The following is a 14,728-nucleotide window of genomic DNA, read 5'->3' as shown; positions in this document are numbered from 1 at the left end:
ACAATAAGTTTAAGTTTTATCAAAAGAGAAATAGCACATTCAGATTTAAAAGTTTTCTTGTTCTACTAGCAAACATAACTAACATCAGTTTTGTAAACTCATTTCAAACTTTCTTCTTCCTATAAAGGAATTTTCAGATTTTATTACTTCAAGATTTCTTTTCTAGAAGATGTAATTAGACCATCAACTAAAGGACGGTGGAGTCGAATGGAAAACGTGCATTTCCAAAAAGTGCATACTTTTATATATTGTGATAAGGAACTTTTTTCTTGGAATAGACAAGTGTAACTGCACAAATGCTAAAACCGGTGCCAAAAAGTTACTCTACCTGAACTGTAGAGCTGATCTCCGACGCAAAGCCGCCTGTCAAGGGAGCCTCATGGCTGATTAGCAGTCGCCCTGTTTTGATCACAGACTGAAAGAGAAAAGGAAAATCTGATGCTGAAGAGAATACATGTTTTCAAGTATATGATGGCAGTTTTGATTAAGGAATAAAAACAACGTATTTCAATCCAATAAATAATTAAAAATTAGTAATACAGTTTTAGGCCAAATAAGTTGTAACTTTCTCTCACTGCAGTTATTTGATATTTGCACTGTTACAAAAATTTTCAATATAGTTTATAGTCCTACAAAAGAAAAATGAGATTTGTAATTCTGTCATTAAAAGGCATTCCATTATAAAACACTTCTGTGTTACAAACTAAATTATGGTCTTTCATGTTTTTAATCTCAAAATCATTTTTTCTTCATATTACCTTAAGAATGAAAGTGCTTTCTTTGTTGCATTCATTTTCGGGTGTATTTGCATATAAACAAACAGCCTTGGGAAATAGGGTTTTGTGGAGAAGGAACACATGGAAATAGCATGGAAAAGCTGTAATGCAGGAAAAGCTCAAGCTACTCGATACTCAAGGAAACCTAGCAGGAAGAAATCACTGCAAAAGTACAAGGGTTCCAGCCGTCTTTGTTCATGTGCATTAAAATCTGGTTAACCACCACAACTCCATTTTAACCTAGAAAATGTCACAAACAAAAAGATGTAGTCTCAATACTGGCTCAGTGTGGTTGTTCGCCCAGCGTGATATACTCTGTACCATAATAAATCAAAAAGAATAGCTTATGATATCATAGCAGGATGACAGCTGTGTTGGAAGGTAAAAAATATTAAAATCAATAGCAAGTTACTGCTTCAAATATATTGAATAATTAACATGTTGCCAAAGAGCAGGGATAATGTCTCTGCTACATGTCTAATAATGTGATATCACCTTTCTTAAATTATACATTAATATTTTGTGAATATAAGATCTTCCAAGCAAATATATGTATATAAATTAAAAGACTGCCTTCATTCTAAGCAATTAGAGTTTAAAACCTTAAAAGGAACAGATGTTAAACTCCAAGATATGGCCAGTAGCCATGATAAAAATAAGTTATTGTGTCTACTAAGTACATAGTGACTTAAAAACATAAAATTTTATGAACACCTTAATGAATACCATCCCCGCCCCCAGTGAAATTCTAACCTTCGTATACTGGTATTTGGATTTTAGGACTGTGATTAATTATGCCATTTATGAAAGTAGCAAATTTAAATTTTAACGCACCTGGTTAGAAATATACAGAGACAGAAATAGTCCACAATTACGAAAAAAAAAAAAAACAAAAAACAAATGTGTTCTCAAAGGACTCTCTAAAAGAAGTCCTGACCTAAAGGACTACCAGTTAAAAAAACAGATTTGACAACTAAACCTTTCTTATCGCTCTGAAACCCGAAAGTCTGCCAATGTATAAGTGCCCAAGGATGACATAGCTAAAATCCATCCCAGCTAGAGGATGCATCTTAAATCCCTGGGAGGTAGAAATGAGAAACTTCTATAAAAATGCTGCTGTTACCTTAAACCTCCACACAACAGAATTGGTATTTTTGATTTGAGCTGAGTTCTATCCAAGATCGAATGACAACCTTCAGAAGGATTCCTGAAGGCCAATAAGCAACCAGGGCAGAGAGCCTGGCTTCCTATAGCTTGCAGAATATACTGGGGAAACGAAGCACAGATATAGCCAGGGCGAAAGCTTCCAACCCTTGGAGTTTATGCAACATGATGAAATCTGGAGACCTGCCGAGTGTCCTTCAGCAGGCGTAAGGCTAGATAAACCGAGACATAGCAATATAGTTGGATATTATGCAGCCACAAAAAAGACTGAGGACAGGGAAAGATGCCTATGGTAAATGAACTGATAATATGAGCAAACTGCAGAACAACATAATCTCATTTTTACAAAAAAAAAAAAAGAATAATCAAACAAACACCACAGCAGTGGGGACACCAATATACATAGCTGTATGTCCTGAGCCAACATGTGTAAATAGTCTGGAGGGATTCATTCCAAACTACCAAAACTTGTTTCTCCTAAGGAGTGACAGTGAAGGAATTCTTGGGAAAAGACTATGTAAAATGCATTTTTATATTATCGCAAGTATTCCCAATAAGTCATTATTAAGTAAAAGTAAAGCCCTTGAATTAATGCTGAAAGTAACAAGTACACACTGTTGTAGTCATAATCTCCTCAAAAAAACCTAACAATTTTTTTAATGATATTTTAGGAGTAGCTTCCAGTACAAGAGAACCCTAAGGTCCCAAGCTCCAGCAGGAAATAAGCACACTAAGAACACAGGGAGTCAGCCTTCCCTTGCCAGTCTCCGTAGATTGTGCTCCATGGCAGGATGATGACCAGCTCACCTCTTGGCCCTTAAACTGTTGGACCCTACACAACATGCTCAATGAGCTATTAGCATCAGAGAACATGAAGCTTTTCAACACCTCCGTATGTGTGTTATGTGCCTGTGTGTTCTCGGATCAGGAGTTATGCTGACAGTTACAGAAGAAATTCCAGAAATTTCTAAAATATCAAGAGCTAAAGGTTAAACACAATGAAAAGTAATAACACTGTGAGTTTCTGGAAATTATTATGGTATACAAACTAGTGAGAGACAGTGTGGCAAGAAGAGAGGAGTCAGAAATAACGATCATCATCAACAACTGGTTGTCCCATAAGTTGCTATGTGCTAGGCTGTGAGCTGAGCATTTCAGATTGATTACTTAATTTAATTTGTAAAGCACCTAAGTTTCATTTTTGCTTCTTAAAGTCAACTCTTGATATCTGAAAAGTATTAAAATGTATAAAATAAAATTACAACAAAATTCTGAAAAATGCCAAAATTAAGAACTGTGATATTTTCCAAGTCATATCACCAATTAGCATATATTATTAATGACTGAGTCTATAAATACAGTTCAGTAATTTTGTAAGATATAATTAAATTCAACGTGGAATGTGCTTTTTTATCATTCATGATTTTAACTTACTAGAATTTCTGAAGATTGTTTCTTTTCCATATTCCTTTGGAAATTATTAACACTTAATATTATGATAATGAGATCACAAATCTAGAAAATTAGAGGCAGTTTTACTCTATTCTTTGTGATTCAATTAGATACTCTGATCAAATTACATATTTTTGTTCAACTTTAACAGGAATTTCATTTTCACACATTTAAGCACGATACACAACTGCCAGGTTATATTGTTAGCCAAATTTAGCATTTTGAGGTATTTAGTAAAAATTAACATAGTGCCTTTTAACGGGGATAGCCATTAACCTTTTTAAAATAGCTAAAGATATAAATACTAATAATACTTTAAAATTCATTTTCTTTAGAAGAAATTTTTAAAGTTTCAAGTTGTCTTCTGAGATAAACCTATTTCACCACTGGAGGAAAAAAAAAATTTAAGAGGGTTTAAGCAACTTTTCAGTATGAAAAGCTGAACCTATCAGAGCCAGGAAAGATCACATAAGGCTGGATTTTCCAGTATCTGCTTCTTCAACTTCTTGCCACTAAGACCTGCTCCAGGATCCTGGCCTCCGGCAGATGGAGCACGAGTGAGTTAGAGACAACAAATGGCACCAGGGAAGGCTAAGCCAATTAAAGACTAGGACTGTGAATAACTGTTCTCTGTATCCCCTACCACGAAACAAAAGGGCTTTGTTTCCTACACTGGCTCCAGAAGGTTTGTCAAGAAAACTTTAAAAGCAATTCTGGAAGGCTAGGAGTGAAACAGACTGTGGCTGCTAAGTCAGTTCGCACTGGTCCGCCCTGGATTTCTCTCATGGAGTCTCACTTTCTCACTATTTCAGTTAGCCATCCCTTCCCCTATCAAACTTTCAATACGGAACACACAGCAACTTTGCCAACAACAGAATGATCAAGACACCTCTGTTCCAATGGGACGCTGACAATGCCTTGTTCCTGGTCTGGCCACTCCGTGACTTTTTCCATTGTCCATCTTCTACCCAGACGTCATTACAAGTGGCTATCACTTCAAGTTATCTATGCAGGATATCTAGTACAATGCTCAAAATATGGTAGACACTCAAGAAAAGTTAATTAGATAAAAGCCTATTACAAAATAATTTCATTATATTAAGTATGTCCTCCTGTGATGTACTGAAGCTATTGCTTTCTTAGAAAGCTCCATTTTTAAGATAGGGCAAAAGTATACTTCAGCACATCCCACAACAATTTAAATATGAAATAACAGACTCCAAGCTGAGGTTATTTTAATGTAGATTTGACAATAAGATATCCATGATAAGAGCAAATTGCTAAGTTATACTCCATTAAAGAAACTGCACAGATTTTGGCTGCCCAAACATTGGACATATGTTTTAGTGAATGTAGCCTTTAAAGATTTTAACACAATTCAACCAGAAAAACTGTTAAGCTGTTATTCCAGGAGAAAATGATACAGACAAGCAGACCATTAGGCTTGCATATGCCCAAACGTGTAACACTGACATTCAAAAAGCAAAAAATATGTTTTCTTAATTTCTTACACAAACTCCAGGGCAAAACTTTCTCCTACAGCGCACTTCAACCTGACCAACACGAAGTTCAGCGGCCTATTCTAACTGCTGATAAGATAAATTAGGAAAGTAACACTTTGGATACGCAATTCACAGCCTTTTTAAACATTTTCTATCTGAATATAAAGCTAATGAAAAGCAAAAGAAACACCAAAGCCGGCCTTTACCACTTCCTTTTGAAACAAAATGTTTATAAATACACACAAGCAAAAGTAATAGTAAAATCACACACCTGTGTTTCATTAACCAAAAACGTATTAGTCAATATTTAGACACTCCAGAATCATTAAGAACATGATTTAAATTAGCTTCAAATATTATCGCAAATGGATTACAGTTTTTGAAATGTTTTCTTGTTTGGTAGCCAAATGCATTTGAAAAGTTAGCCAGAAAAACTTCACAATTAATCACAGGCTAACAAATGTATTATAATATGCCCAGCAACTATTATTAATCAGCATGATCTTCATGCACAGACCATGGACTGATACTCCACTGGAGAAATACCAATGCTGAAAGAGAAAGAACAGTCATGAACTCCAGAGAAAGTTCGGAAAAGTCCATTTTGGCAAGAATATTAGTGATGGGGTTACAAATATTTTGCTATTGTAGGAAAATGGAATGAATGGAGAAAAACTAAATCCTAGGAGCTTTATCACCCATGTGGAAAAAAGTAGGTAAGGGAGCAAGCAGAGCATAGAGAACGGAGTAAAATCAAAAGGAAAAGAATGAGCAAGTCATACTAACAAAGGCATGAAATGTCTGGGAAAACTTCAGACATCCTCACTAGTTCATTCCTGCCTGAATTATTTGTATAATCACAGCTCAAACACTGAGGAGTCCAGGACAAACTACTTTTGTAAAAATTAAAAGTGGACATCTCTCTGAAATTATGTCAAACCGTGTCAGAGAAACATGTTTCTATCAATCAACCTTACCTTTATGGCTTGTTTCCTTAAGAGTCCCTCCAGGCTTGGGTCATGGCAGGCCAATCGCTGCTCTGTGAAAGTGACCCATGCTTTCCTGCCTCTGACTTCCTTCCCCAAATTGGCAGGCATTCTATCCCTCCCTCAAGGCCCATCTCATACAATGCTTTCTTCCTGGTCCCCTTTTTCATGTCACATCATATACATTCTAGTGACCACTTGCTAACAGAATTTGAAGCAGCCGACAATGCAAGGGTATTCTATGAAACATAAAACCAGGTATGAGGGCAAGGGTCAGGTACTAGGGTCAAGGCAACACTTACTGATATGTCTCTCTTAGGAACACTAGGAATTTGCCTTGTAGGACAGCCCTGTGCACCTCTCTGTCTTATTAGCCCTTCCAACTGCATTCAAAATCACAAATTTGAAGATGGGGACTGTTTATATTTATGTCTATTGCCGAACACAGCATATGACAAATATGCATTAAATTGAGCCAATTATGCTCGGGTTTTTTTGTTTGTTTGTTTGTTTGTTTGTTTGGGGGGAGGGGGACCAGTCTATATATATTAGTAAAACAAAAGAGTTTGGAAAAATACTTGAGCATCTTTTTGTTTCTTTGATCTGGGGGTATTCTTTTTTCTTGGAGATCCAGGCGGGGGTGTCGGTATTATCTCTCCCAGCAGGCTCTAACTCATTCAGAAGCACAAAATTCAGAAAGTGTCAAGTATTCTATACCTAACCACAATACCTAGTATATGGTTGTGGATGTGGGCTCAATAAATGTTCTTAATGTTGATTTTTTTTTTAAAGATTTTATTTATTTGACAGAGAGAGACACAGTGAGAGAGGGAACACAAGCAGGGGGAGTGGGAGAGGGAGAAGTAGACTTCCCGCCGAGCAGGGAGCCCGATGCGGGACTCGATCCCAGGATGCTGGGATCATGACTTGAACCAAAGGCAGACGCTTAACGACTGAGCCATCCAGGCGCCCCTTAATGTTGATGTTTTTTTTTTAAAAAGAATCATACAGACACAGTGATTTAAATGAATCATTAACAAGCCTCCAATTTTCTGATGCCTTTAAGCTCTTCGGAGAAAGTGAATAGAGTTATAAAATGCATTGAAAGAGAAGTCCTAAAAACTAAGGTCTAATCACTGTTCTGATTCTAATAAAGGACTCCCCTGGGCCGACTCTTTCCACTTATTTTTTCTAGTCCCAGTTGGTTTTGGAGTAAGGAGTGAGCAATTCAAAACATGTTTCTGTTTTTATGTACATCTCTTTGAAATACATGCTTGTAACACAAACATGAACAGAACATTTCCTTTTCCTGGTACTAAACATAAATTTTCTTTTTCTAGTGAGAAAAGGTCACGTCACCATGATGATAAAGGTATTGTACTGGATGGGTGGACATTTATTAAATATACAGTCAAGCCATGAGTAAATAGGTAAATAAATGTCTTAAAAGATTTTTTTCATTTCCTCCATTAGCTCAAGCATCAGGCAAAACACACTGTCCATAGGTATCAACATGTTTTTGTGCCAAAACAATTTTTCAATGATCGAAGCAGCCACTTCCCCAGCTGTTTTCTTGTGTTCATTCTATCACAGCCCTATCGTTTCTCAGCAGGATTTAGAATATTTCCATAAACTCATACCCCATCACCCCTGCAACTCTTAGCCATTTCTGTTCATGGAAAGAAGAAGTCTTAACATGTCATTTGGATATGAATATTGTTGACTTCCATGTTGTAGAATTTTAGAAAACTGTTAACAAGAACTATCACAAAGCCAAGCTGTACCTTTGGAAACAGAGTCAAGGTGTTGTATGTTCTACATCTTCTATCCTCAGCACCATCCTCAGTTCTAGCAAACTTTTTCTTTGGAGTTTGCAACAGCAGAGCATTCAGAAGCACCACAACTAAAATTTTACTATAAACATAATTATATTCATAGCAGCAATGTCCACAATAGCCAAACTGTGGGAGGAGCCGAGATGTCCTTCAACAGACGAATGGATAAAGAAGATGTGGTTCATATATACGATGGATTATTACTCAGCCATCAGAAAGGATGAATACCCACCATTCGCATCTACATGGATGAGACTGGAGGAGATTATGCTAAGTGAAATGAATCAAGCAGAGAAAGTCAATTATCATATGGTTTCACTCAGATGTGGAACATAAGGAATAGCGTGGAGGACCACAGGGGAAGGGAGGGAAAACTGAATGGGAAGAACTCAGAGAGGGAGACAAACTATGAGAGACTCTGGACTCAGGGAAACAAACAGGGTTACAGAAGGGAGGGGAGTGGGGAGATGGGGAACCTGGATGATGGGTATTAAGGAGGGCACGTGTGGTGATGAGCACTGGGTGTTATATGCAAATAATGAATCGTTGAACACTACATCAAAAACTAATGATGTGGGGGGGGCAGAGCAAGATGGCGGAGGAGTAGGAGACCTGGATTTCGTCTGGTCTCAGGAATTCAGCTGAATAGGGATCAAACCATTCTGAACACCTACGAACTCAACAGGAGATCGAAGAAAAGAATAGCAACAACTCTGAACAGAAAAGCGACCACTTACTGGAAGGTAGGACGTGCGGAGAAGTGAATCCAGGCAATATTCGGGAGGATAGACGGCAGGGGAGGGGGCATCCGTTGGCGGCTTCTGGCAAGTGATAGAGCCGCGGAGCACAAGATCGGAACTTTTAGAAGTCAGCTCCACTGAGGGATGTCGCTCCAGTGGCTAAGCGGGGGGTGGAACCCTCGCGGGACAGTGTGGTCTCAGGACCCTCGGGGTCACAGAAAGACCGGGTGTGCCTGAGTGCGGCAGAGCTCCTGGGTATCGGAGTGGGAAACCGGCTGCAGAGACGGAGCCGAGGCGCGGGCTCTCAGCTCGGGGTTGCCCTAAACCATGATCCGTGGTGCAGTCCGCCCACTGCTCCTCCAGCAGGGACCCAACAAGCGCAAGATCCGGGAAGATTCCCCTTCCTCCCCTGGGAGGAGTGGCGCAGGAGCGCACCGCAGGGATCTGCTGGGTTTGGAGACTCCACACGGGGTCGGACGCCAGAGATAGAAACACTCGGTCACAGGCTGGGTGAGCACGGAGTACGGCCGGAGACAGGGGAGACGGGAGTGACTGACTGCTTTTCTATGGGGGGCGCACTGAGGAGCGGGGCCCCGAGTTCTCGGCTCCTCTGGGGCAGAGATTGGGAGGCCACCATTTTCACTCTCGTCCTCCGAAGCTGGACAGAAAGCTTGCAGGGAACGAAAGCTCCCGAGAGCAAACCCAAGCAGATTACAGCAGATTGCTTAGCCCAGACCGGCAACGGTGGGGCAATTCTGCCTCCGGCAAAGACATTTGGAAACCACGGCAACTGGCCCCTCCCCCAGAAGATCAGCAAGAACAGCCAGCCAAAACCAAGTTTACCAATCAATGAGAACAGCAGAACTCCAGCACTAGAGGAATACAGCACATAGAATTCATGGCTTTTTTACCATGATTCTTTAGTCTTTCAAAGTTAATTTTTTTAACTTTTTTTTTAAATTTTTTTTCCTGTTTTCAACCAACATCTTATCAATCCCTTTTATAAAAAAACATTTTTGGGACGCCTGGGTGGCTCAGTTGTTAAGTGTCTGCCTTCGGCACAGGTCATGATCCCGGGGTCCCGGGATCGAGTCCCACATCGGGTTCCTTGCTCAGTGAGGAGCCTGCTTCTCCCTCTCCCTCTACTGCTGCCCCTGCTCATGCTATCTCTCTCTGGCAAATAAATAAATAAAAATCTTTAAAAAAAAATAAAATAAGAAAACATTTTTATTTTTCACTGTTAAGAGTCATATTCTACCCCTTCATAGTAGTTACCCTTATTTTTGGCATATATATATAAGTTGTTCTCTCTTTAAAATTTTGAGATACAGTTTCTTCTAACAGATCAAAATATACCCTAAATCTCTAGTGTATGGCTTTGTTCTAGTCTCCTGCCTGATCACATTCTCTCCCCCCCCTTTTTTTTTTAAATTCTCTTCTTTCTTTTTCAAACAACTTCTTATCAATTCCTTTTATAAAATTTTTTATAATTTTCATATTTACAGTCATATTCCATCCCTTAATCATATCAACCCTTATTTTTGTACATATATAAGTTTTCTTTCCTTAAAATATTGGGAGGCACTTTCTTCTAACAGACCAAAATACACCCAAAATCTACTGTGTGGCACTGATCTATGCACCAGCCTGATCATATTTGATCATACTCTTTTTGTTTTGTTTTGTTCTGTTTTTGTTTGTTTTTATTTCTTTTTTTCTTTTTTCTTTCTTTCCCTTTGTTTCCCCCCAGCTTCAGGTCTTTTCTGATTCGTTTAGAATATATTTTCTGGGGACGTTGTTACCCAGTTAGCATTTTGTTCTATCATTCATCTATTCTCCTCTGGACAAAATGACAAGATGGAAAAAATCACCTCAACAAAAAGAACAAGAGGTAGCACCAACTGCCAGGAACCTACTCAATACAGACATGAGTATGATGTCGGACCTAGAGTTCAGAATCATGATTTTAAAGATACTACTTGGGCTTGAAAAAAGCATGGAAGTTATTAGAGAAACCCTTTCTGGAGAAATAAAAGAACCAAAATCTAACCAAGTCGAAATCAAAAAGGCTACTAATGAGGCGCAATCAAAATGGGGGCACTGACTGCTAGGATAAAAGAGGCAGAAGAGAGAATCAGTGATATAGAAGACCAAATGATGGAAAATAAAGAAGCTGAGAAAAAGAGAAATAAACAACTACTGGATCACGAGGGCAGAATTCGAGAGATAAGCGATACCATAAGACGATACATCATTAGAATAATTGGGATCCCAGAAAAAGAGAGAGAGAGAGGGGCAGAAGGTATATTGGAGCAAATTATAGCAGAGAACTTCCCTAATATGGAGAAGGAAACAGGCATCAAAATCCAGGAGGCACAGAAAACCCCCCTCAAAATCAATAAAATTAGGTCAACACCGCGACATCTAATAGTAAAACTTACGAGTCTCAGAGACAAAGAGAAAATCCTGAAAGCAGCTCGGGACAAGAGATCTGTAACCTACAGTGGAGGAAAAATTAGATTGGCAACAGACCTATCCACAGAGACCTGGCAGGCCAGAAAGGACTGGCATGATATCTTCAGAGCACTAAATGAGAAAAATATGCAGCCAAGAATACTATATCCAGCTAGGCTGTCAATGAAAATAGAAGGAGAGATAAAAAGCTTCCAGGACAAACAAAAACTAAAGGAATTTGCAAACACGAAACCAGCCCTACAAGAAATATTGAAAGGGGTCCTCTAAGCAAAGAGAGAGCCTAAAAGCAACATAGACCAGAAAGGAACACAGACAATATACAGTAACAGTCACCTTACAGGCAATACAATGGCACTAAATTCATCTTTTTAAATAGTTACCCTGAATGTAAATGGGCTTAATGCCCCAATCAAAAGACACAGAGTATCAGATTGGATAAAAAAACAAGACCCATCGATATGCTGTCTGCAAGAGACTCATTTTAGACCCAAAGACACCCCCAGATTGAAAGTGAGGGGGTGGAAAAACATTTACCATGCTAATGGACACCAAAAGAAAGCTGGGGTGGCAATCCTCATATCAGACAAATTAGATTTTAAACCGAAGACTGTAAAGAGATGAGGAAAGACGCTATATCCTACTTAAAGGGTCTGTCCAACAACATCTAACAATTGTAAATATCTATGCCCCCAACATGGGAGCAGCCAATTATATAAGCCAATTAATAACAAAAGCAAAGAAACACATTGAAAATAATACAATAATAGTGGGGGACTTTAACACCCAACTCACTGAAATGGACAGATCATCTAAGCAAAAGATCAACAAGGAAATAAAGACTTTAAATGACACACTGGACCAAATGGACTTCACAGACATATTCAGGTCATTCCATCCCAAAGCAACAGAATACACATTCTTCTCTAGTGCCCATGGAACATTCTCCAGAAGAGATCACATCCTAGGTCACAAATCAGGTCTCAACCGATACCAAAAGATTGGGATTATTCCCTGCATATTTTCAGACCACAATGCTTTGAAACTAGAACTCAATCACAAGAGGAAAGTTGGAAAGAACTCAAATACATGGAGGCTAAAGAGCATCCTACTAATGAATGAATGGGTCAACCAGGAAATTAAAGAAGAATTAAAAAATTCATGGAAACCAATGAAAATATAAACACAACTCTTCAAAACCTTTGGGATGCAGCAAAGGCAGTCCTAAGAGGAAAGTATATAGCAATACAAGCCTTTCTCAAGAAACAAGAAAGGTCTCAAATATACAACCTAACCCTACACCTAAAGGAGCTAGAGAAAAAACAGCAAATAAAGCCTAAACCCAGCAGGAGAAGAGAAATAATAAAGATCAGAGCAGAAATCAATGAAATAGAAACCAAAGGAACAGTAGAACAGATCAACGAAACTAGGAGCTGGTCCTTTGAAAGAATTAACAAGATTGATAAACCCCTGGCCAGACTTATCAAAAAGAAAAGAGAAATGACCCAAATCAACAAAATCATGAATGAAAGAGGAGAGATCACAACCAACACCAAAGAAATACAAACAATTATAAGAACATATTATGAGCAACTATATGCCAGCAAATTAGATAACCTGGAAGAAATGGATGCATTCCTAGATATGTATCGACTACCAAAACTGAACCAGGAAGAAACAGAAAACCTGAACAGACCTATAACCACTACGGAAATTGAAGCAGTCATCAAAAGCTCCCAAAAAACAAAAGCTCAGGGCCAGATGGCTTCCCAGGGGAATTCCACCGAACATTTAAAGAAGAATTAATACCTATTCTTCTAAAACTGTCCCAAAAAATAGAAATGGAAGGAAAACTTCCAAACTCGTTTTATGAGGCCACCATTACCTTGATCCCAAAACCAGACAAAGACCCCATCAAAAAGGAGAATTACAGACCAATATGCTTGATGAACACAGATGCAAAAATTCTCACCAAAATACTAGCCAATAGAATCCAACAGTACATTAAAAGGATTATTCACCACGACCAAGTGGAATTTATCCCTGGGCTGCAAAGTTGGTTCAACATCCACAAATCAATCAACGTGATACAATACATTAACAAAAGAAAGAACAAGAATCATATCATCTTCTCAATAGATGCAGAAAAAGCATTTGACAAAGTACAGCATCCTTTCTGGATCAAAACTCTTCAGAGTATAGGGATAGAGGATACATACCTCAATATCATAAAAGCCATCTATGAAAAACCTACAGCAAATATCATTCTCAATGGGGAAAAACTGAGAGCTTTCCCCCTAAGGTCAGGAATGCAGCAGGGATGTCCACTATCACCACTGCTATTCAACACAGTATTAGAAGTCCTAGCCACAGCAATCAGACCAAAAGAAATAAAAGGCATCCAAATCGGCAAAGAAGAAGTCAAACTCTCACTGTTTGCAGATGATATGACACTTTATGTGAAAAACCCAAAACACCCCACCCCAAAACTGCTAGAACTCATACAGGAATTCAGTAAAGTGGCAAGATATAAAATCAATGCACAGAAATTAGTGGCATTCCTATACACCAACAACGAGACAGAAGAGAGACAAATTAAGGAGTCAATCCCATTTACAACTGCACCCAAAACCATAAGATATCTAGGAATAAATCTAACCAAAGAGGCAAAGAATCTGTATTCAGAAAACTATAAAAACTCATGAAAGAAATTGAGGAAGACACAAAGAAATGGAAAAACGTTCCATGCTCGTGGATTGGAAGAACAAACATTGTGAAGATGTCAATGCTACCTAGAGCAATCTACACATTCAATGCAATCCCCATCAAAATACCATCCACTTTTTTCAAAGAAATGGAACAAATAATCCTAAAATTTGTATGGAACCAGAAAAGACCCCTAATAGCCAGAGGAATGTTGAAAAAGAAAAGCAAAGCTGGCGGCATCACAATTCCGGATTTCCAGCTCTATTACAAAGCTGTCATCATCAAGACAGTATGGTACTGGCACAAAAACAGACACACAGATCAATGGAAAAGAATAGAGAAACCAGAAATGGACCCTCAACTCTATGGTCAACTCATCTTTGACAAAGCAGGAAAGAATGTCCAATGGAAAAAAGACAGTCTCTTCAACAAATGGTGTTGGGAAAATTGGACAGCCACATGCAGAAGAATGAAACTGGACCATTTCCTTACACCACACACAAAAATAGACTCCAAATGGTTGAAAGACCTAAATGTGAGACAGGAGTCCATCAAAATCCTTAAGGAGAACACAGGCAGCAACCTCTTTGACCTCAGCTGCAGGAACTTCTTCCTAGAAACATCACCAAAGGCAAGGGAAGCAAGGACAAAAATGAACTATTGGGACTTCATCAAGATAAAAAGCTTTTACACAGCAAAGGAAACAGTCCACAAAACCAAAAGACAACCGACAGAATGGGAGAAGTTATTTGCAAATGACATATCAGATAAAGGGCCAGTATTCAAAATCTATAAAGAACTTATCAAACTCAACACCAAACTCAACACCCAAAGAACAAATAATCCAATCAAGACATGGGCAGACGACATGAACAGACATTTTTCCAAAGAAGACATCCAAATGGCCAACAGACACATGAAAAAGTGCTCAACATTGCTCGGCATCAGGGAAATCCAAATCAAAACCTCAATGAGATACCACCTCACACTAGTCAGAATAGCTAAAATTAACAAGTCAGTAAATGACAGATGTTGGCGGGGATGCGGAGAAAGGGGAACCCTCCTACACTGTTGGTGGGAATGCAAGCTGGTGCA

At 38.7% G+C, this 14,728-nt stretch overlaps 1 protein-coding gene across 2 annotated transcripts in view; it reads right to left on the bottom strand.

Moving 5' to 3' along the window:
• The window catches only part of BCKDHB (branched chain keto acid dehydrogenase E1 subunit beta), a 216,434-nt gene that overhangs the window by 57,285 nt on the left and 144,421 nt on the right, over positions 1 to 14,728 (bottom strand). For both annotated transcript variants that reach the window (XM_073893547.1, XM_025858994.2), the window contains one exon: positions 329 to 415. In XM_073893547.1, the coding sequence (XP_073749648.1) occupies positions 329 to 415 (87 nt within the window). The remainder of the gene's footprint in view (positions 1 to 328; positions 416 to 14,728) is intronic.

The sequence above is a fragment of the Callorhinus ursinus genome, unplaced genomic scaffold (genome assembly GCF_003265705.2).
Source record: "Callorhinus ursinus isolate GAN/ISIS: 27379988/994484 unplaced genomic scaffold, GSC_fseal_2.0 scaffold6, whole genome shotgun sequence".
In the NCBI taxonomy this organism is placed as follows: Eukaryota; Metazoa; Chordata; class Mammalia; order Carnivora; family Otariidae; genus Callorhinus; species Callorhinus ursinus.
Note: the sequence above shows the minus strand (reverse complement) of the source record. Positions and strands in the feature narration are given on the sequence as shown.